Source organism: Chelonoidis abingdonii, chromosome 5 (assembly GCF_003597395.2).
Source record: "Chelonoidis abingdonii isolate Lonesome George chromosome 5, CheloAbing_2.0, whole genome shotgun sequence".
Classification (NCBI taxonomy): Eukaryota; Metazoa; Chordata; order Testudines; family Testudinidae; genus Chelonoidis; species Chelonoidis abingdonii.
Window position 1 is genome coordinate 53,538,271 of NC_133773.1, and position 23,800 is coordinate 53,562,070.

A 23,800-nucleotide genomic window follows, 5' to 3' on the forward strand; every position below is an offset into this window, starting at 1 on the left:
CTTCAGTTTGAATGTTTTAATGATGTTACTGTTTGTTACAAAGCTGGATTTTTTTTTTTTTATTATTATTATTATTTTATTTATTTTACCTAGTAGGCACTCTTTTTCTGCCATTCTGGATTGATTCTCTTCAGTAGCGTCCTTAACAAAGTTTCCAGGCTGGCATGTCTATGGTCTTCTCCAGAGGTCAGACAAGAAGTATGATGAAGCTATCAAATGTTACAGAAATGCACTGAAATGGGATAAAGACAATCTTCAAATCTTGAGAGATCTCTCTCTGCTACAGATTCAAATGAGGGATCTTGAGGGTTACAGGGTAAGTAGAGTATTTACATTATTATAGGCTTCCAGGGAAACAGAGCAAGGGTTAGTGCAATAATTAGTAACTTGCATACAGTTTCCTCAGGTTAAAGGCCATAGGAATCAAAACATTAAACCCTTATATGCTTAACACTTTCGACATTCAGACTCAGATATGCCGAAGACTACTTTTTAATGACTTTCTTATAAAGAGTATAACTTGCTAGGTTATCTTTCTGTTAAAGCAGAATTGTTCACTAGTGGACACTTTGAGTTTTGTCTAGTCTATAAATGTTCCGGGTGTTGATGGGGCTTTTACAACTTTCTTTTGGAGACTTCTGCCTAACAAAGTTTACTGTCAGGAAGACTGTCCTGATATTCAAACAAAATGTTGTCCTTTCATAACTTTCTTCCATATATTCATCCTTGTTGTTCCCCATATAAGCCTCTATTCCTCTCATTCCTTGGTTTTAGATTTTTCATAGACTGTTACCATGTTTCTCCTGATGATTATCCTGTAGCCAAACTGAACATATTTTAGTTTTCAACCTACTATTTTCCTTTTAAGCCAGTTTCTGCAGCTCTTGACTATATGTGTTGCTCTTCTCTGAATTCCTGTCAGTTTGTCAATAGTTTTCTGGTAAAATGTTGCTTAGAACTGAAGACGCTATTCTAAGTACAATTGCACTAAGGTGTTCTGTTTCTGTGGACAAGGACTACAACCATTGCTCTGACATCTCTGCAAATGCATCCTCAAATTGAATTTGTCCTTTTTTGCTGTCCTGTTGCATTGCAGACTCATGTCTGATTTGCTGAAATTAAGAATAACTGTTTTTAATCTCCCCATATGTATTGAAGGGGGGATATTTTCCCCAAAACATATGTGCTTGCATGTTTCAAGTTGAATCTCATATGCTGTCCATGTTTCTAATTTCTCGAAGTCCCTTTGTATTTAATCTGTCTTGACTGAAGCTCAAAACTCAACTCAGTTTTAAATCTGTGAATGTCATCATGCAGTTTTCTACTGCTAGGTCATTTAATATAAAGGTTAATTAAGATTGAACATAATGCAGCTTACCCCAGTTTTATGGATTATTTTTTATTATTACTCTTCGCTGTTCTGCGTGATCCTTTTCTGTTTATTGCTCATGCTTGTTACCCTCTCCGTATTTAATTACTTTTTAAAAATATTTTAAAATTACTTGCTGTTCCAGAAATCTCAGTCAAAAAAAATGCACGACTTCCTGGAGAGTCATATAGCTAGGTTCTGAAACTAATTAAAGGCCATTTGCAGATATCCATAAAGATGGCTGCCACTTATACTGGCCATTTTTCATTCAACCACTTATGTTGAATTGGGTAGAATCTCTGACTGAATACATACAGATTCCTTGATAAATCTGAAGTGTCATTACTACAAGAACTGTTCCCTAGGTCTCAAACTGAAACATCCGGAATGATACTCTTTATTTAGTATTTTTTAGGATAGAGAAGTACATGCCTTGATACTTACATTAATGTTAGTTTGTCTCATGAGGACAGCTTAGTTGGAAATAGTACCTCTTTAGTACTGTTTTATTTGACTGTTACCTTTTTTCCTTTTATCGATGTTCAAGCTTTTTAATTTAGCACAATTGCTAGTTTTTCCTTTGTACTGTGTTAAGTAATCTTATACAAATATATTGAAATGTGAAAGCTACAGTATTTTATGGAGAACTTTAGAGTTCAGGAAAATTAGTAGTTATAACTGTCTTACAGGAAACCAGGTACCAGTTACTTCAGCTCCGACCTGCACAGCGAGCCTCATGGATTGGTTATGCTATTGCTTATCATCTGCTGGAAGATTATGAAATGGCAGCAAAGATTTTAGAGGAATTTAGGAAGACTCAACAGGTATAAAAAAGAAAACATGGGATTCTTCATATGTTTTGATTAGCTGTGAGCCAAAAAAAAGTAATTGTCTTTCAAACACAGGAACAATTTAATAAAATGTAGATTTTTAAAACCAAATGAATTCAGTTTACCCTAAGTTTAAGTGTATGTTACAAGGGTGAACACTCATATGCCTTGTTTACATTCAGACGTCTCCTGATAAAGTGGACTATGAATACAGTGAGCTGTTGTTGTACCAGAATCAAGTCCTCCGAGAAGCAGGACTCTACAAAGAAGCCTTGGAACACCTTGGTACCTATGAAAAGCAGATCTGTGATAAACTGGCTGTTGAAGAAACTAAAGGTATTTGCCTCTTCAGGACGCTGTGCTCATACATATCTGCAGTATGGAATCTTGTGTGTGGTTCCTGTATATACTGTTTGAGAAACAAAAGAAATAAGCTATTTTTATATGACTGAATTATGAAATATACCAGACAGGTCAGTTTAGGTCTACAATTAAGCAAAAGCTCTTTTTCACTGGACTTGCTAATATTCTTAAGTTTTGTGAAGCTTCATTTTTACCAAAAGTTCACTTTTAAATGTACTTTACAATGTTTGCATTCTATACATTGCAGTATTGTTTGTACTGGCATACAAGTCAGGAAGTTATATAGACTAGTCATTTTTTATCGCTCAAACTGGGAAAAATGAACAAGGTAAATCAGCATTAACAGTGGGAGGAAATACATTTTAAAGTTTACTTTTCATAATATAAGGAGCTGTCAGTAAAACTAGTAAGAAACTGGGTTTTAATTATTTTTAGCTGGATTCTGTTCCTTTAAAAATACACCATAGCTCATGTCATAAGGTATAATTCCCAAATCTGAACCTTAGCGTCCAAATTTTGGGTACCTGCATGAATTCCTCTAAGCTTAATTACTAGCTTAGATCTGATAGCCTGCCACCACCCAAAAATATAGTGTTTTGGGGCACTCTGATCTCCCCAACCTTCCCTGGGAACCCCAAGAACCCAAATCCCTTGGATTCTTAAAACCAGGAAAAATAAACCATTCCCCCTTCTCCCCCCTCCCAGACTTTCCCTGAGAGAGAGAGTAATCCTGGCACAGAGAGAAATTAGCCTCTGTCTTCCCCTTCCCTCCTCCCCCACCAGTCCTGGTGTTTAAACCCAATCCCCTGGGATAAAACAAGGGAAACAAGGAAAGATCACATCGGGTCTCTCAAAGAAATCTTTTAACTAAAGAAGGAAAGATATCTCTGTAACCTTCAGATGTAAATATTACAGGGGTCTTATAGGTTTTTACAGACAAGAAAGAAACCCTTCTCTCAGTACCAATTACAAATCAAATTTCCCAGCACTAACTATATAGTTAACCAGCCAGATTCACATGGTGCAAACAGGTAACAATTTAACAGACCTAAATTCGCCTGTTCTACTACTATTTGAACAGAAACTTAGAGAGCCTGTAGTAATGTCTGGTCCCTCTCATACCCCCGAGAAAAGAAAGGGGAAAAAAAAACAGAACAAAGGACCCACACTCAAACTTCCCTCTACCCAGGGTTGAAAGTATCTTGTCTCCTGATTGGTCCTCTGGTCAGGTGTTTAGTTCCCTGTTTGTTAACCCTTTCCAGGTGAAAGAGACATTAACCCTTAACAATCTGTTTATGACAGCTCACATCACATTTAGCGAGTGTAGGGGTTTGCCAATGTGGCACAACCTTTTTTTCTCCCCACTGTTGAGTATTAGCCAGCACAGGCTAATATTCAGGTACTGTACCACCTGAGATGCTGACATAGTTCCATGATGCTCATGTGTATATATAAATTATACAGAAGGCTTTGGTATGAAAAATGCTATATAAACGTAAACTGTAATTACAGTATACCACTGGCATGATATACCATATGTTGGGACAAGTACTAAGTCCTCCATTTAATTGGTTTACCCTAATGATAGTGAATGGTAATGCAGTTTAGTTGTAGCCATGTCAGTCCCAGGATATCAGAGAGACCCGGTGAAAAACTGCTGATGGCATTGAAATTCCTCAGTGAAGATCCAAGGACCTGATCCTGCACATATTTACACACTTTAAGTACAGAAATAGTTCCACTGAAGTCAATGAGATGATTCCATGATTAAATATAAGCACACAGAGGCTTTTATCTTGCAAACACATACATCAGTTCTGGCATTTCCTGGTTTATGTGGATCTTTAGCTCTATCTTTTATGAATGTGTTTTGATATCTCTTTTCTTTATATGATCACATACTATTTGTCAAGCATAATATCTTACCACTCTTCTGTAGTACTCTGTATACAATGTGTACATCAGACAAATTTTGGTTAGTCCTAAGTCACAGGACTGAGAATTAGATCTGAGTTCTGAATATGAGCTTTTCCACAGGCTTCTGTGTGAGCTTGAACAAACTACTTAATCTGTTTTTCAGTTCCTCATCGGTAAAAAGCTATAATGCTGACTTATTTTTTCCCCACCAGCTTTATGAGATTACATTATTAATGTTTGTGATGTGCTTAGGTACTAAAAGTAAGTGCCACAGAAAAATCTACAAATAAATGAGTCTTTTATATTAACAATGCATAAAAAAAGTACTATGAGTGAAATATAACTGAGTCATATTGGAAAGTGTTCTGGCATGTATAGGAGTTTGGAATTGAATTAGCAATGATAACTCTTGCCTTCCATAACAGAATTTGGGTCTCCTGTTGTAAGATACTACTTCCTGGTCCTGTCATGCTGGTGGGTGGGCCAGGGGTATCTCTCCTTGGCTTAAGATTATCTAAGGTGGCTGCTATGTGAAGACCCATAGCCCAACTTAACATTTCTGTAGTAAGCACTAGCTTGTGCTGTGAAAGTTGCTGGAATAGAGGAGAGGGGTAAGACTTTGCTTTTTTCTTCCTTTCTGTAGAGCAAAATTCACTAAGTTATTGAAACTTTGCTCTACAAGCGATGCCTTCTTAATTACCAGATCATCTCTCATGAATTAAGTCAGGTGTGCTTACTTGAACGGGTGTGTGTGGGTGGGGGTTAGGGGTTAGGGTTAGGGCTGAGGGGGGGGGGGGGGGGGGAGGTGTCATGAGTTATGAGTTGTCTAGTTAATTCTAAATAAGCGTGTGTGTGTGTAAAATTACTTTTACTGTTTTTTAACACTGGTAAGTCAATGCAGCTCTGAAATAGTGAGATGGATTGTTTTCTGGCTGTAGCATCAACAGAAATGCTGGTTACACATGCTGGTCCAAATTCTACCTTTGTTATCATTATGCCATCCCATTGCCAGGTATCAGTGAGGGAAGAACTTGCCTGCAGAATCTCTCAGTACAACTCACAAGTTAGACAGATGATGTACAAATCTGGAAAAATGGTTTTTTGTACTTGAGTTTTGTAAATTTATCCTTTTACTTGCAAACTGAGCATATTTGATTTGGACATCAAGAAACTATAAACATGGAACATCATGTATAATTTTTAATTACTTTTCATGGCAGAACTGTACTTAGATAGTTCTTCAAAAATTTTAATCAAGATGCATCTAATTTTTGTTCCTCACCCTTAATGAAGTGACTCCTCCTATCTGTATAAGCCCTCAACTAAAAAACTTATTGAGTTGTTGGCTATCAACATGAAAACTTGTTAAATCTCAAAATTGAAGTTATTTTCAGTCATACCATTGATATTAATGTCTAAGAAATGTAGATTAACAAAGAATTGAGGAATGTCTAACCATCAAATTACCACTACAGATGTTTAGCTGTTGCATTCTCCCTCACACTCAGTGTATAACTTTATGAATTTTAAACAGGAGAACTTCTGTTGCAACTCTGCAGGCTGGAAGAAGCAGCTGAGGTGTATAGAGGATTGCAAGAAAGGAATCCTGAAAACTGGGCTTATTACAAAGGCTTAGAAAAGGCACTTAAACCAGGTAATGATATTACAGCTTGTAATAATAGAGTATCAAGAATCTATTTTTGCTCAATTGTCATTTACTTCTGCATTGAAAACATGAATTAAGTATGTTCTTAAGGGACACTTATATTTGACAACTTCTTGTCTAATTTTTGACATGTAGAAGGGATTTATAATGTTTTTGTTACTAACATTATCTTGGAAGACTTGCATGACTTTTGTCCTGATGTTCTGTTTGTCTTCATCTGGTAAAAGATAAATAAAAAATGGCAGATTGTAAGTGCTGTAGTCCTTCATTTTGTATGAATGGTAGACATAGAAGGCGAAGTTCTTTTTTAGAAGGGACACTATCAATTTAATTTTTTCTCTGATCTTTCATTTATGGTAATCTTGTGTTTACAGTCAATACAGTTTTCAGACGGAAGTATGATTTCTTTCTGTTTATTTACTTTGTGCCTTTGACAGCACTTTAAATACAATCAGTTTAATTGGTCCATCTATATAGTTGGTTTTCCTCTGTCTGAGTCATTCACATAGCAATGGAGGAGAGAACCCTTTTTTTAAAAGGGGGAAATGCAATCAACAAATTGGCAAGGGGACTCATAACCGTTGTACCTGAAACAACTTTTTAATGACCTTTCAAAATGGACTACATTGCAAATTAATTGTGTTACTTTAAGTATACAGCTACTGCTTGCTATGTATATTCTGAGGTGTGTGTAATTTAATTACCCGAAAAGATTCTTTTTAGTAGTTTCCTATCTTTGCTTTGTTCTAGTCAACATGCTTGAGAGGCTGAAAATCTATGAAGAGGCCTGGACTAAGTACCCAAGGGGACTGGTTCCAAGAAGGCTGCCGCTAAACTTTTTATCTGGTACGTGCATTTTTGGCAAGCAATAAAAATAGATTCACAATATATTTTTTGCTAAAACTTCCTATTTAACCTTATAAAACATTAAAATTGCAAAGTAATATTTGGTAAAAACAAAATCAACAGATCTTTTTTCCCCAAAGGTGAAAAGTTTAAGGAATGTTTGGACAAGTTTCTAAGGATGAATTTCAGCAAAGGCTGTCCACCTGTTTTTAATACTTTGAGATCATTGTACAAAGATAAAGAAAAGGTAAATGAATCTTTCCAACAGTATGGATTTATCCTTATACACTAAAGGAATAAAAGCAACTTTATGTTAAGTTGGAGCCTACTGTGGCCTGGAAGTTCAGCACTTAGAATGGGATTTCCCAGCTGACACTGTGTTACCGTCACTGACTTGATTTTTCTGATTATTCTGTGTCACAGAAGGAAAAATCTAGTGCTACAATTCCTACTGTGAAAATTTACATAGCTCTTTTCCAAGTCAGTTGTTGTACCAAACCATGAAATACTTACCAGAAACCAATTAGATGTTGTGCACACAAAATTGTGACATTTTCCTCTATGACAACAGGAGAGAAGAGAATTGAGCACATTCCCCTTTGTACTAGGACTTAGTATATTGCAATAGTAGATCTCTTACAATAGAAGAGTCAGTATAGCTAACATCAAGGACGTTCATGTTGAAGTGAAATAACACCTGGATCACTAATATTTCTTGTCTTGTCTTTGCATGTGTAGGTGGTAATTATAGAAGAGTTGGTGGTAGGTTATGAAACATCTCTAAAAAGCTGCAGGTTATTTAATCCCAAAGGTGAGTGACAATGATTTAATACTTTATGAAAGTATTGTGCCCATCATATGTTATATGTAACAATTCAGGCAGAGGTGAAAGAATAGAAAAAAAACAAAACTTTTTTGAAAGTGGAGAAGTGAGCCGTAGCCCTCCTTAGAATTTGAATATGTTCTAAATCTGTACTCAAAATATATGCTGTTTTAGCCTAGGCAGCTGTTCACACTCACTATCATAGCTTGGGACACCCTTAAATGTGATGAGAGAATAATGGCAGCCATGTGAAATAAAAATGGATTATGTTGGAACTGTATTGATACTATTTAGTATATATTGTTCATTTTATAACACCACTTTCTATTTACAGAGAAGAACTTTAGATCTAAAATTCCCATATTTAGATAGCTTGGCCAATCCGTCTTTTTTTAAGAAATGATGACTTTCACAATCTTGTAGAGTCTTTCTTTGGGCAGTTAATTAAAAATTCATCCTTCCTTGAATGTGAGAACATTTTCTACATGTAAACTTGCACCAGTTAACTAAAGATGTGTTTTTCAAACCAGTGGAAGTAGTGTGGAGGTTCTGTTCGGCTAAGAGAATGGCTTACTTCATTTTGGCTTAGTCTCTTGGGTTTTTTTGTTGTTTTTTACAGTATTAAGCTAAACTTAAATAAGCCAATCTCTCAAACTGAATTAAAAATCTAAACATAAACTTGTACTGTTTTTTAAGAAAAACTTTAAATTGGGGGCACATTTGTGTGGACATGGCTGAACAAAACTCCATCTGTTTAATTTTCATAGGAGAGAAAGTATTAAAAGTAAAAATATGATTGTGGGGTAAATCATGTCATCTGTAAGGCTCCGTTTTAGTCACAGGGGTATTTTTAGTAAAAGTCATGGACAGGTCACAGGCAGTAAACAAAAATTCCTGGCCCGTGCCCTGTCCATGACTTGTACAATATACCCCTAACTAAAACTTGGGCCAAGGGGGCGGTCTGGTGCTGCCGGGGATGCTTCAGTGGGAGGACCCCGTGGGTGCTGGGGGGAGCGGGTGATGGTGCATGGTCCGGGACCTCTGCTGGTGCTGCGGGGAGGGGAAGGGAGTTGGAGGGGCTGGCAGGCACAGTTCCCCAGAAGCAGACCGCATGTCTCTGCAGCTCCTAAGTGGAGGGAAGGCCAGGGGGACTCCACGTGCTGCCCCCACTGCAGGCTCCGGCTCTGCATCTCCTGTTAGCTGGGAACCATAGTCAGTGGGAACTGCAGGGGCGGTGCCTGTAAGGAGGGGCACCTCACAGGGCCCCCTGATCCCTCCGCCTAGCAGCTGCAGGAATGTGGTGTCTACTTCCAGGGAGCCCCCTCTCAAAGTAAACGCTGCCCTGCACCCCATCCCCTTGAGCCAGCCGCACCAACTGCTGCAAAAGTCACAGAAAGTCATGGAATCCATGACCTCCCTGACAGACATGCAGCCTTAGCCATAGGTACTGAAGAATGAAAGCCTTTGGGTTTGTTTTGGTACTGGGCACTCCATTCCCAATTCGGAGTGAACTTAACTTTAGGCCTTGAGTAGTCTCTACTGACTGGTGCTTAAGTGCTTTGCTAGATCTGGGGCTCAGCAGCTTGCAGGATTGAGTCCTTTCAAAGTCGTGGTTTGTGCTGCACACAAAGGAGATATCTATAGTTATGATTTAGGGTTACTTTGGAAAAAATTGGAATAAATTTATCTATTCTAGGTGAGTTTTATTCCAGTGCCAGCTATATCCCAAGCTTTTAAAAGATATTTATAATGAGACAAAAATAGATTGGTGCTAGCTTAGTCTGAGCTAGGTAAATATTTAAAGTGTTTTAAATTGGTGTATTGAAAATATACTGATGTAAATGCCCAACACAATGATACATTTCAATTGTTAACATATGCAATTGGCGTATTATATCTTTGACCTAAAACAGTAATTTACTGGAAGGTGCTAAGATTACCCTCCAGATAAAGTAAACATGTTTCTTTCTTTTCTGATCTATCAGTTTGTTGAGAGCTATATATACAGATAAACAATAAATTCTATACACTACATGAATAGGATATTGCTTGTGCTATATGCTGGTTAAATGGAATATATAACATCTTTTCCCCCCCATAGATGATGGTAAAGAAGAACCTCCAACTACTTTACTGTGGGTCCAATACTACTTAGCACAACATTATGACAAAATTGGGCAGCCATCCATGGCTCTGGAATACATAAATGCAGCAATAGACAGTACTCCCACCTTGATAGAACTCTTCCTTGTGAAGGCTAAAATCTATAAGGTAATATTGATTGATTTTTGTTCTTCGTGATCAGATAGGACTTCTCTTTTATTTTGCAGTGAAACCTTTAATCATGACTGTACTTCCGTGTAGTGGTTCAGCACTAATACTGGTTGAGGAGTTGGGTTTTGTATGAGCATACTTTTACAAAACCTAATACCCATAGAAATGTTTCCATGAGTTCTTAAAATTCCACATAGTAGAACCTCCCTAAATTTACATCCATGAGTATATTGCAAATTAGAAAGTAACCAAACAATTAAAAAAGAAAAGTATTATCACAAAATGTACTTTGATTTTGACAGTTACTGGATTTTTAGTTTCCTTTGCTAAATTATAATGAACTAGTAAACTTGTTAATTATTTTATAAAGAATCATGTCCTAAAAACATCCTAGTCTGACCTCACTTCTCTGTAACAACTCAGAAAGTGCTGTAGTGAGGCCTGGTTTTATTAAGAGCTCGTAGGCTTGTGAATTAGCAAAATATGGATTAACAAGGTCTGTTTGGAGATTATAGTGTGAAAGGAGGGAAACTATAATATTGAGATGCAGTTGTATTACTGCTTTTTTGTTTTGAGGTATTGTTCTGTTGTAATCAAGACTGTTTGTTTAATAAAGTTTTTGGTACCTTGTTTAAATTAACCCTATTGTATAATGTTTAATTTCTTAATGAAGAGCGGGTAGATAAGGCTAAACTATGTGCATTTTACAATTTCCTTGCTTACTTGATTTGAATTTTTCTTTCTAAGCATGCTGGAAACATTAAAGAAGCTGCAAGGTGGATGGATGAAGCCCAGGCCTTGGACACAGCGGACAGATTTATCAACTCCAAATGTGCAAAATATATGTTGAAAGCCAACTTGATTAAAGAGGCAGAAGAAATGTGTTCTAAGTTTACAAGGGTTTGTTCCAGTTACTGTAATTTTTGATGAATAAAATGTAGACATAGGCAAGGTACTTTACACTTGATTATTTTAGCTGTCCTTCTGAGCCTCTATTTTGGTCAGTAATTAGCTTTCTTTCCTTCTTCTGGCTGAGTTATGAAGGTTGCTCGCTTCACTTGTAGTTTTTGTAGCTAGATTTCATTTACATGATGATAATGGCTCTGTAGTTAAGGTTAAGCTGAGTTTTGCACTTGAAAGGATTCAGCTTCTTTATTACATATGAAAAATGCAGTACATCCTCCCCAAAAGCACAGCACTTTACTGTCAGTACAGAAGTTTCTGCGATCTTACACATAGATCAGTGTAGATTTTAAATGAATTCTTAAAATTCATTTAAGAAATTTAGAATCCTTTGTGAAATCTTTTTTGTTCCAAATGATCTCAATAACGGAGACTATTTAAACTTTCCGCATAGATGTTCCATAAAGTTGGTAATGGTATTCTGTGAGGGCCTTGTCTCGGAGAAGGCTATCCCCATCCTCTTTGTCGGAAATATCCTGGGTGTTATGATTAAGGCATACTCCAAGGTGCATCTTATTTGTTGGGCTGCTTACTTCTGAGAGTAATCGGAGTTGTGGGGAGGACAGTTCTGTGCTCTGCAGGTTGTTCAATTGTATTACTTCTTATTTATGACGGGCATTTTTAGCCTTAGATAGGCGCTCTGTTTTTGTTTTATAAATTAGAGGTTTAAATGCACTAAAATCTTGATCATGGGCTACATGTGAAGAATTTTTGAGACTTGATGGTCACTTTTTGCCAGTGTTCTTCATAACTGAAAATTCATTTTTCAGCAGAGGCTGGCATAGTCTTTTATCAGATTGCTCAAAATGACTGCCCTCTTATTGTTGAGAGAGGCACTAAGGCCACAAGCTGCCCTTATTTATTGCCTCCATTCGTCTGTTCCTCTTCTTCTTCAGGGAAGGCAGGAGGGAGGAGAAAACTGAGGTGTGCCTGAGCAGGGAAATGTTTTTGGATTATTTCTAATATTTCTGTTTTGCTTTTAGGAAGGAACCTCAGCAGTAGAGAACTTGAATGAAATGCAGTGCATGTGGTTCCAGACAGAATGTGCCCAAGCTTACAAGGCAATGAATAAATTTGGAGAAGCACTTAAGAAATGCCACGAAATTGAGAGAGTATGTATCTAAGTAATTTAATCTGTTAAAATTTCCCGTTTAGTTTTGCTGTCATTGCATGTTTTCATCTAAACATTAAAATCTCTAGTCTGGCCCTTAGAAACCTTGTAATTTCCTGTGGCATGCTGTGGCCTTCCAAGTGTGAAGTGGCAGCCTATACCCATGTTTAATTGCAGCTGTATTAAATAAAGCTCTAATCCTACAAACACGTGTTTATTCTTACTCATATGAGTAGTCCCATTGTGTTCAATGAAAGTACTCACATGAATAAAGTTAAGCAAGTGCCTAAATGCTTGCAGGATTGGGACTTAATCTGCATGGATCTTGACAAACAAGGCCACTGTAATGACTTTTATAGCCCCAAAATGCCAGAAAGTAGCCAGAAGATCAGAATGATTTGTGTCTGGTTTAATTGCTAGAGGAGAAAAATTGTGCCACAAGTCAAAACTTTGTTTGGTACTCTGCAAGTACTCAACTTGTGTGCTTAAGGCTGGACCAGTCCGCGAAGTCTTCCATGACTTTTTTCTTAAGTTTATAGTTCATGTTCAATTCTTTCTCACTTAATACATATTCCTTTAAGTTTGTTTTAGTTTTCCAGCACTCTCCTCTCCTCTGTTGACTGTTGTAGTGTCTGAAAGAATTAAACTTGTGCTTATTGGTCTTGACTTGTAACACTCTACATCTGTCCTGGAGTAGTTCCTTTTTTGACATTGGGTATTAGGCAGTTTGTGGAATTATTTTTGTCAGCTTTTAGGAGAAAAATGTCATTTTTGTAACTTCACCCATAATGTCATATGTTTTTCTTAAGTCCAAGTGCCAAAACTTGAATGACACTCACTAGTTGAGTGTGTAAGACAGTGATTCATTATCAGTTGTCTGTTTTTTTTTCAGTTTCAGTTTTTTTTTCCGTAGCTGTTTATAAGAAAATATTTATTTGAATTTCAGGTTTGTTTTGTTCACTAACATTTGCTAAAACTTTCTGTTTTCTGTTAGCATTTTGTAGAAATTACAGATGACCAGTTTGACTTCCACACTTACTGTATGAGAAAGATTACACTTAGGTCTTATGTGGACTTGTTAAAACTAGAAGACGTACTTCGACAACATCCATTTTACTTCAAGGCAGCACGAATTGCCATAGAGATATATTTGAAGCTTCATGACAATCCTCTAACAGATGAGAATAAAGAACACGAGGCTGATACAGGTACAAGAAATTTCCTGGAGTTATTTTGTGTGCAGTTGAAGTGTTTGGGCTATATTCTATAGACATAGATACTTGTATGCTTGACATTGATAGTTAGACTGGAGCTCCTAATTCAGTGATTAAAGTTGCAAGCCAGGAATTGACTTGTAACAAGTGAATACTAACTCTCTATTAAAAATAAAGGCAGTGTAGCCCAGTGGATAGAGCGCTGGACTGAGACTCAGGAGATCTGGGTTCTATTCTGCCACTAGCCTGCTTGGTGACCAGTGGGCAAATCATTTTAACTCTCTGTGCCACAGTTTCCTCATCTGTAAAAATGGGATAATGATACTGACCTTTGTTCAAGTGCTTTTAGATCTACGGATGAAAAGTGGTGGTATTACTACCACGTATTCTGTTTATACAATACAGGTCTAAAGTTAAAATCCAAGTAGGATTTGGTGGGGTATTTCTAAAACACTCTTTTGAGCCCTTGTATAATTTTAAAAAGAAAAACATTCAAATTTAATTTTAGAGTGAGAAAATGCTGCATATTCATGGTCTCTTGTCCTGATGAAGCAGATCTGAGGGGTTGCATTTGAAGCAGCTGTTCTTCCAGTAAGTTTTGGCACAATTCAAAGGTGACCTATGAAAGGTAGAAAAATTTGAGTTGTGCTGTTGTGACATTTCCCAGGGTACAATCTAGACTGACGGACAACTGTGACCTCTCAATTCTCCAGTGCCTTTTACACTGTGTAGCTGTGACAGCGACCACTCATGGTCAGCTCACACACTGCTTCCAGGGCAACAACTCCCAGTGTCAGACTTCCCCCAGAACTGTGCGTCTTGTACTGCCCAGCACCTTCCTGGTCAATACAAGCTCATGTAAAGTCCATCATTTCATTAATAGAAAATTATATGCACAAATCTTGTTATCTCAAATAAAGTTTCCGAAACACTTCAGTCTAAACACACATTGGTTTAGATAAAACAATAAAACAAGTTTAGTAATTACGGAAAGATAGATTTTAAGTGATTACAAGTAATGAGGCATAAAGGTCAGAATTGGTTACAAAGAAATACAAAATAAAATGTAACTAACTTAACAAGCTAAGTGATTTCAAAGCAAAGTCTCTCACCACATGTTTTAGCAGTCTTACTGACTGAAATTCTTTCAGCCATGATCCCTCCCCAGTCCATTGATGCTTCCTTTGTCCTTCAAGTGTTGACGATGCTGGGAGTAGAGATGAAGGGAGAGGTATTTTGGGGCATCTGTCCCCCTTTCTTATAGCTCTCTCTTTCTTTGAAAGTCCACTCCAGCCGAGGTTCAGGAGATACAAGGTCTGGGAGGACAGGAACCTCTAGCTGTTTTTTTGCCAAAGTGTAAATTTCTCATTCGCACCTTTTTCTCTGCTGACTAGGTGATAGTTCATTTCATTCTGTTTACACCTGGTTGAGGCATCAGTTTATCTTTTGTCTTTGAGGAACTGGTTTGTGCCTGCTTTTCTAAACTTGGAACATGTCTCAGTAATGTTAAATCTTATAACTTTATATATAGTGTTGCTACGCACAATTTACCAGGACAACAATAATGAGCAAATTGAGTTTTCAAATAATACCTCACAAGGCATACTTTGTACAAAATCCATTATAGTTTTGTAAAAGGGGCAAACATGAGGGTACAGATTGTTGCATATGTCTTCCACTTTTTGATTTATAAAGTCCTCAGTGTTAAGTATTTGGCAGGGGGGAAGAGGGGATTGTTTTTATTTTTAAAACATCAGTCATGTCGGTCTTACCTGAAGGACAACTTGGATGACTTTTGGACTGGGGACTTCCTTAATGGAGGAGTTGAAAGGAAGGGTATTGAATCTTTGTTAAAGAAATAGGAATGAACAAAACTAAACAGTTCAGTGAAAATTGCTTCTCATCTCAGTTTTACTTGCATAGCTTCAAGTCTAAAGAAGCTAGAAAGGGCACAAATGCAGTATGTTTTTACAGATGACTTTTTGTGTTTTGTTTCAAAATTTCACAATGCTTTGGTTGTTATGGAAATCCTGAATATGAATCAAATGTAAACTGATGTAATGTTACCTTTCAATTCTGCGTATTCATCTATATAGACAGTTAAAAGTTAAAGCTAATCACACCATATATTTAAAGATTTAATGGTTTACCTCAAATATTTTTTGCTAAGTGTTTAGGTGATTTGTTAAGCAGGCACTTTCTTTAGTAGTTAGAACTCAAGGATCTGTTCTCTGCTCTGAGTTCTACTCCCAGCTCTACCACTGACTTAAGTCAAAACTTTTTACAAATGTAATGGCAGCATTACTTATAAGGAAAAATATGGGTTAGAAAATACATGTGGAAACTGGCAGTCATTTGCAGTAGAGTAAATTCAAATAAGTAGTTTAAAAAAATCAAAATAATCTGTGTAATCACCCTTTTATTGAAACATTGTGCAGCAAATATGTCTGACAAGGAGCTAAAGAAGCTTCGCAATAAGCAGAGAAGAGCACAGAAAAAAGCACAACTGGAGGAAGAGAAGAAGAATGCAGAAAAAGAAAAGCAGCAGAGAAATCAGAAGAAGAAAAAGGACGATGATGATGAGGAAATTGGTGGTCCAAAAGAAGAACTTATCCCTGAGAAACTAGCAAAGGTACTTGCCTGACAGTGTTCGGTAATTGGCTATCAGATTAAAATCAGCTTTGCAAAATATTACCAAGAACTCGACCGCCATTAAATTTTATTCTTGCATAGCTTCTCTTCAGAAGTGTCACCATTTCAAAACAAAGGTTTCTGGAACAATTTCTTATCTGGCTTGTAATCTACAAGTGTTATGGAGGAACTGAGTTTGTCTCTAGTCCTTCCAAAGACAGCATGCATTGCAGCAAGAACTGTTCACTCCCCCACAATAAGTAGAATATCTTCATAAATGTGTTGTACTAGGTCACTAATTAGATTTATCATCAAGTTTAGCTGGTTGAAAACCTTCATATTCTGACGGTGAGATAGATACATTCATTGTTACATTCTTCATATCACATAGCAATTTGTATTTGCAGTTTGTCAGGTATTGTGGAATTCATAGGAACTAAGAGATAATTGAAAAAGTTTCAGTAAATAGATTGAGCAAATTGGGTGAAACATTTGTTTGGAATTACTGGGAAGATGGGTTTGAGATTGGATTACAAGTTATGGAGTAGTTTACACTCAAAGAAACCGCAGTAAGTAGAGGGAGAACAGTGTATGAGAAGAATGTTCTGTGCTTCTGTTCTTGTGAAACATAGGCTTTGAGTAGGAGGAATAGAAAAAACATTTGAAGTGTTGCGGAGCATGGAAGAGTTTAGGTTGGACAGGTAGGGAGAGCAGACTAATTCCATGAGAATCTTGAATACTATTGGGGGATTTTTAACTGAAAGCTGATATGGTGACAGGAAGACAGTGATTTGAAAAAATTGATTTGGTTTTTGGTATAGAAATTAAATATTTACAGATTGGGCGAGTTGAATTTTAGAGACAAGGCCTGAACAAAAGGAATTATACTAATGCATATTAGTTCTGATGAAGACCATGAATAAGAGCTGTGGCAGAGGAATAGTTGTGTGACCAGTGCTGATTCTGTGTGAAGCATATCTGCGAGGAGTGAAGCAAAGAAAGCTTTGTGTGGCAAGTGAAATGCCAGCATTGAATGCAACGAAACCTTTACTAACTTTAAATTCTTAAATTCTCAGAAGGGTAATCTTAGCTGACAGACCTTAATTAAAACTTAATATTTCGCCTTTGGGAGAAAATTACTTTGATACTCCTGTTTTTGAAAGAATGTATTACCAGTGATAAAGGCAACAGCTGGCTCTTGTTTAAATTGCTTCGGTCTCTAAACCTTAGACATCTGATGCTACCATGAGGGTTACAGTGTCTTAGCACCAGGGCCTCTAACTAATCCCTAAACTAACATGCAGTAAAGCAGACTTTCTGTTTTATTAACTTTTAGTGAGGGATCTCTGGTAGAACAAATCCTTTAAAATGGTGGATACTACAGATGCCTTGTCAGAAGAATGCTGACTGCACTAATGATGATAGCTGAGCTAATGGCAACTGCTCCCCATGCCTTTTTTGGGTCTCTCTGCTCACAGAATCTGTCGGTATGTCCATATACAGGCAGATACTGTGGGATTAGTAGAGGTGTCTCTTGTCACTGAGCTAATATGTAAATATGCTTTATTTCCTGCTCTGAATTTGTCTTTTGTTCCTTTTCAATTGGAAAGAACTCTCCTTGGGCTCTGAAAGATCATATTAAAGTGTCCACCTCAGAGATACAGAAGTGTACAACTACCACTCTGTTTCTGCTATGATGAGTAAGAGGAGCAATGGCTGCAGACAGTGATTCCTTTTCCACTGGCACTAGCCAAGTGAGGCAAAGCCCCTCCTTTGGCTGCATTACATACATTTATGAAGAATCATGGTATCAGGGAAGCAGTGTTTAGGTATGTGATTTGAGCTAAATGTATACACAAGCTATTGTTGCATCAGCAGGATTCCCTTCTACTGAAGCACAGGAAGTGTGTCAGGTGGAGTACCACTGCTTTGCCTCTGCATTGTCGTGCAGTTCTTGGTCGCCCTTCCCATTTGGACCTTTCTGTTCCTGCAACGTCCAAGCAAGGTGTTCCTCAGCTGAACATCAGCTTCTCCCCAAAGACGACCTTTTCCCACCAGAAATGTGGTGATTTGTGGAAACTGCCAGTAGCAGGAGGAGTGAGGGTATTAGAGGATGCTTGGGAGCAGATCAGAGGAATAGCTGGAAGAAGCAGGGAGGAAGCACTACCTTTTTTTGTCTTTTCTACTTGACAAACTTCCTTTGATTCATCAGAGACTCCTCCTATAAACCCAAAGGTAGTTGGAAGAACTCTGAGGCTTATGGAGAGAGGAGGTGACTAGCTGAGAACATAGGCCTTGGGGCAGTGTGAGAGGAGCTTGTCTTTTGGAATGGACTTCCTAAAAGGCTTCAGGAGAGAGGCGAAACCCCCAGTGAATCTTAAGAGACTCAGCAGGAGCCCTCACAAATCTTTTGGAGAGGAAATTGTATTCTACTGATGAGCCCCCCTGTTGGCGAGTTAAATTTTGAGATCCATCTCTATAAGGGAAAGGGCTAGAGATATTTTTACTTTTTTTAAATGAATTGGACAAAAAATTGCTAAATTATGACATCCAGAGTTGTTCAGAACTCCCAAAGTAAAATTGTTGCATTTTATAGAAAATAAACACAAAGCAGGAAAGAAATAAAACTTAGTTTATTGGACTGTTCTAGCTGGGATCTAGTGGCCAAGATCAACATTTAGTCACTTACAGTCTGCCTTAAACCCAATTAGCGTCTTAACTGGGAATGGTGCTATGGGTGGACAGCTCCAGTGACCGTTGAGTGGCATGTCAACTGAGTGCTAGATACCTGAGCATACTTTTTTTTTTTTTTTTAAAGTCCACCAAGGCATGCTAATACTTTGACAATCCATGTTCTTATACCTACATCTAAATGCAATATCTGAGATGCAATATATGAAATAATATACTTTCAGGGCATCTAGCGTACAGCACTGTGTGAGAGCAGTCATATTACTGGTTTGACTTCAAACTAGAAAGTTCATATTCCTATTAGTAAAAGAGAAAATTAATCTCATTCATTTTATTCCCATTTGAGTTTCCTATTCCTTGCCTTTTTAGGTTGAAGCACCTTTGGAAGAAGCCATTAAATTTTTAACACCGTTGAAGAATTTGGTGAAGAACAAAATAGAGACCCATCTTTTTGCTTTTGAGATTTATTTCAGGAAAGGTAAGTCAGAGAACTAATAGAATAAAGAACTTCGTAGTTATCACATTAGAATAATTTTCGTAGATATTACATTAATCATCACTGACCTGTACTGCTGCAGTATCACTAGTTGATGAAGACCACTTTTAATTGGACACATTCCCTCCTCTGGTTGTTCTGTGGAATAACAAGGACCACCTTTTTCAAAGATCTGGAAGAGCTGGTGTTGATCCAGTTTTTTGCTGTATTCTTTAAATCCTTTTGGACCAGAGATGAAAAATGTGCAAACTTGCACGTTCCCAGTTTGCTTGCTTCCACCCATAGTCATTCATGAATGCAAGTTAAAGGCATGCAGATTTTTACATTTGGATTTAAGTTTTTAATTGATTTCAGGCTTGTGTTCTTATGTAAACATAGGTAATAAGATTCCTTTCACTCCGATGTGTTTTCTAGCAGAAAGATCCTCACTGTGTTGGATCAGGACACTCATAAGTCAAAATGAGATATGCTCTTAACATCCGTTTCTGATCAGTACAGTTATTAAGGGCACTTAGGTCAGGGCTCTTCATTGAGGGGTTGTGGGCAGTGTTCTCTTCCCTCCTATTGGGTCCAGACTGAATAACAAATATCATATTGCTGCTTAGAATTCTGGGACACAGACCATGTCAGCGTTATCTACACTTGCTTCTCAAGTGACTTCAGCACTGATACCTCTGACAATGATGTTTTCTTTCCAGCCAAGAAAAAAGTGTGATTTGAATACCCTTAGGCATTTCTGCCATGCACAAAACTGAAATCTGCAGTACCTTCTCATAACAACCTTAATCTGGCCATATTGTACAGTATTGAGAGAAGTACTACCAGTACAGTAATATGAAACACTACAAAAAGAACAAGATATTCAATTGATGTCCAAACTAAAAATTTTAATTGCTTAACTTTTGTACATCTAAGTCATCTAGCAGTTCATCTAGTCCAACCCCCTGCTCAAAGCAGGACCAATCTCCAGACAGATTTTTGCCTCAGATCCCTAAATGGCTCCCTCAAGGATTGAACTAACCTTGGGTTTAGCAGGCCAATGCTCAAACCACTGAGCTATCCCTCCCCCCAAAACATTGTTTTAGTTTGAATAACTTTTATCTGAATTCACTCACTAACTTTAATGAAGTAGGGACAAATTACTTGCAAAAGAAGCAATGGTAATACATTCATCTTTGAACTGGTCGTTGACATTTCAAATAATTATCATTCTCAATCCTAAGATCTAAAACTTAATTTGATGGTTTCATTTAAAAGGTTTTCAGAGAGAGTTCTATAACCAGCCACCACCATTATTTCATTTACAGAGAAATTTCTTCTGATGCTGCAGTCTGTGAAGAGAGCATTTGCTATTGACTCCAGTCATCCTTGGCTTCATGAGTGTATGATTCACCTCTTTGGCAGTGGTATGTATCTATCATATATATCTCTACATATAGTATTCCTGGAGGAATTCTGCACCAAAAATTTTAAAATTCTGCGCACAATATGTTAAAAATTCTGCAAAATTTTACATATTTTATTTGTCAAAATTGCACAATATAATCATGCCAGTTTCAATTATTTTAGTAATTTATTTCAGAATAAAGGATGGTCTAGATAATATTTAGTCCTGCCATGAGTGCAGGGGACTGGACTAGATGACCTCTTGAAGTCCCTTCCAGTCCTATGAATCTAAAATATCTATCAAGAAGTATGTCTGTAACAATACAGACAACAAAAAAGATTCAGGAAATGTTTTTTGACAAATAGATTTCTTATTAGGCATATTAATACAGTAACTCCTCACTTAACGTTGTAGTTATGTTCCTGAAAAAATGCGACTTTAAACGAAACAATGTTAAGTGAATCCAATTTCCCCATAAGAATTAATGTCCATGAGGGGGTTAGATTCCAGGGAATTTTTTTTTTCACCAGACAAAAAACTATATTTTTTATACACGCACAAACACACACACAGGGGTGAGGAGTCAAGGGGTGGGATATTTTCCAGGGAATACCTTACTGCTAAATGATGAACCAGCAATCGGTTGAGCCCTCAAGGGTTGACTCTCACAGTCTGCAAGGCAGCAGGAATGGAGGGAGGGGAGAAAGCATGCAGACAGAGACAGACACACACTGTGTGCGCATTTCCTCTTTAAGTACACTGCCTTGTTAATTAGATTAGCTTGCTGAGACCGCAGCTGCTGCTGCCAGCAAGCTCCCTCTGTCCTGAGCCCTGTCGTGTGTCCCCCCTACTCTATGGAAGATGAGGTAAGCAGGAAGCAGGGGGGAGGGGGGCACCCTGACATTAGCCCCCCTCTTCCTCCCCTCCCCCCTGCACAGCAAGCAGGAGTCTTGGGGAGCAGATCCAAGGCAGAGGGCAGGAGCAGCACATGGCAATGGGGAGGAGGGACAGCTGCAATTGCTAGTCTGCTGGGCAGCTGCTGCACAGGGAACTTAGGGGAGCAGGGACTGATGGGGGAGAAGATAGGGAGGTTGCCGGTCCACCCTGGTTCCAAGCCCCCACCAGCTAGCTACAACGGGCTTCTCTTCCTGCAAGCAGTGGACAAAGCAGGTGGCTGCCAAACAATGTTAGAAGGGAGCATTGCACAACTTTAAACAAGCATGTTTCCTAATTGATCAACAACGAAACAAGGTTAAACAGGACAACTTTAAGCGAGGAGTTACTGTACACAACTTTGAGTAATAATTCATTCAAACCACAATACAGAAACATATTTCCCACACCCCTCAGAAGCAGTGCAAAGACTTGTGTGGGGGGGGGGGGGAATTAAGAGGTCAGAGGTAATGGAGGGAGAGGAAAGTAATTGCTGGGAAGAAGCTTAGAAGTGAACTTGGAGGATTGTTGAGTGCGTGTGGGAGAAGTATGGAAGAGTTTGGGGTTGGGTGGTTAGGGGGGTGGAATTGCTAGGGAATTGGGGAACCTCACCAATGCAGATCGTGGCTGACCCCTACCCTCTTTCAGTCAGACATATCTGACCCATCCCCAGGTGTCCCTGCACCCCACTCCCATTCAGCTCCCACCCATCTGTCCCCCACTACCTGTTCTGAATCCCAGTCTGTGACCACCCCACCCCCACCAGTCCCATGTGCCCCACGCTGTTCATCCCCCCCCATATCCTGTTCTTCCTCACCTGGTCTCACAGGCAGGGTGCTGTAAGGAATGAAGTCTCTTCTCCTACATATCCACGGAGGGCTGCTTCTGCCTGGGAGCGACTGCCCTCTGGTCTCGTGCCACAGCAGCCTCTGGTGGGCAGAAGAATGTATCTTCTGCAGAGAAAACAAATTTTGCCAGGAACATGAATACTGCACGTGTGCAGTGGTGCGGAATTCCCGCAGGAGTAATAGCTGCAGATGGCATATATATCTTTTGTGGTCATCTGTTTCCATTTACAAACTATCAACACAATTAATTCAAAATATTTAATATCAAATGTACACACATTAGAGTGCTCTTTAAATGAATAACTTCATGTTCCTAGATTAACAGTACAGTTTTGACTACTACAGAGTGACTTAAAGGAGCACTGTGATATTAAAAATCAAATTCTGTAAACAAACTTTTATTGCCCAGTGCTATTAAAAGTAAGGAATTTTAGTCAAATTTTCTTGCTGCTATGTAAGTTCTGAGGCCTTTTTGCATTTCTCGCAGCTATGATAATTAGTGAATATAGGTTTACCTTCTGGTAAACCTTTTCCTTTCATGTTCATAATGCTGCAGCCTTTGGGTTACAAATGCTCCATAAGAATACTACTTTGTTTAAAAAATAAGATTGTTTTTTCAGAACTTAAATTTTGGCACAAACTTATGTTGACATTATCCCTTTAACTAATGTGGTTTTCTAACTTTTAGAAAACACTTTGATAATTTTAGTTATTTTTTCCCCCATTCTAAGGCAATGGTACCTAAGGCAATTAGTTTTGCAGTGAAACAGATATTGGGTTGGAGAGAGATGTGGGTTTTTGTGTTTTTTTGTTTTTTTTTAAATGTGACATAGCCAAAGTACTTGTTTGTGTTTGGTGATATAAAAAGATTTTGTGGGGATGCTGTATGTCCTGCGTAACTTGGGAGTAGTTTTGCTAGTTCTCGGCAATTGTGAGTAGTTGACTAACATGGCCATCTGAAACTCATATCACTATAACTTTATACCATAACATGCCTTCATGAATTTTGTATAAAATGTATACTCAACACCTAACTCTTGCTATTTGTTAAGAAGAAAACATTCTGCAACTTTTTTTTTAAAACTTTTTATTAAGACAAATTTGCACTAAAATGTTAACATGCTACACCTTACATTACTGATGACTTGTTCAGGTTAATACTGTTAAACTGTTCAGTAAAATATTTTTAGGAAAACCTGTGTTCTGGGCCCTTATCCATATATTGAAACATACAAAAGGACTGTCCACTAATACAGTTTTTCAGAGGCCCTGATTAACTTCTGCTGACAAACTTTTTAGATGTGATCTGCAAAGGAGGGAGGAAAAATTGGGATTGTGCACATCTGCTTTTCTGTGATGTTTTTAGGACACCTAAAGGCTAATTTGCATGCTGTTAAGAAGTTTGTTGGAATCCCACCTCTCCTCCAATCCTGCTGGA

General features: G+C 38.0%; 1 protein-coding gene across 1 annotated transcript in view; it reads left to right on the forward strand.

Annotated features, from left to right (window-relative positions):
- NAA15 (N-alpha-acetyltransferase 15, NatA auxiliary subunit) overlaps positions 1–23,800 on the forward strand; it is a 58,173-nt gene that overhangs the window by 20,403 nt on the left and 13,970 nt on the right. Inside the window, exons 4-17 of the mRNA XM_032804438.2 lie at positions 159–316; positions 2,059–2,193; positions 2,382–2,535; positions 6,014–6,133; positions 6,896–6,991; positions 7,132–7,238; positions 7,730–7,802; positions 9,916–10,085; positions 10,836–10,988; positions 12,035–12,163; positions 13,157–13,370; positions 15,815–16,008; positions 19,068–19,176; positions 20,502–20,600. Of these exons, the coding sequence (XP_032660329.1) occupies positions 159–316; positions 2,059–2,193; positions 2,382–2,535; positions 6,014–6,133; positions 6,896–6,991; positions 7,132–7,238; positions 7,730–7,802; positions 9,916–10,085; positions 10,836–10,988; positions 12,035–12,163; positions 13,157–13,370; positions 15,815–16,008; positions 19,068–19,176; positions 20,502–20,600 (1,911 nt within the window). The remainder of the gene's footprint in view (positions 1–158; positions 317–2,058; positions 2,194–2,381; positions 2,536–6,013; positions 6,134–6,895; positions 6,992–7,131; positions 7,239–7,729; positions 7,803–9,915; positions 10,086–10,835; positions 10,989–12,034; positions 12,164–13,156; positions 13,371–15,814; positions 16,009–19,067; positions 19,177–20,501; positions 20,601–23,800) is intronic.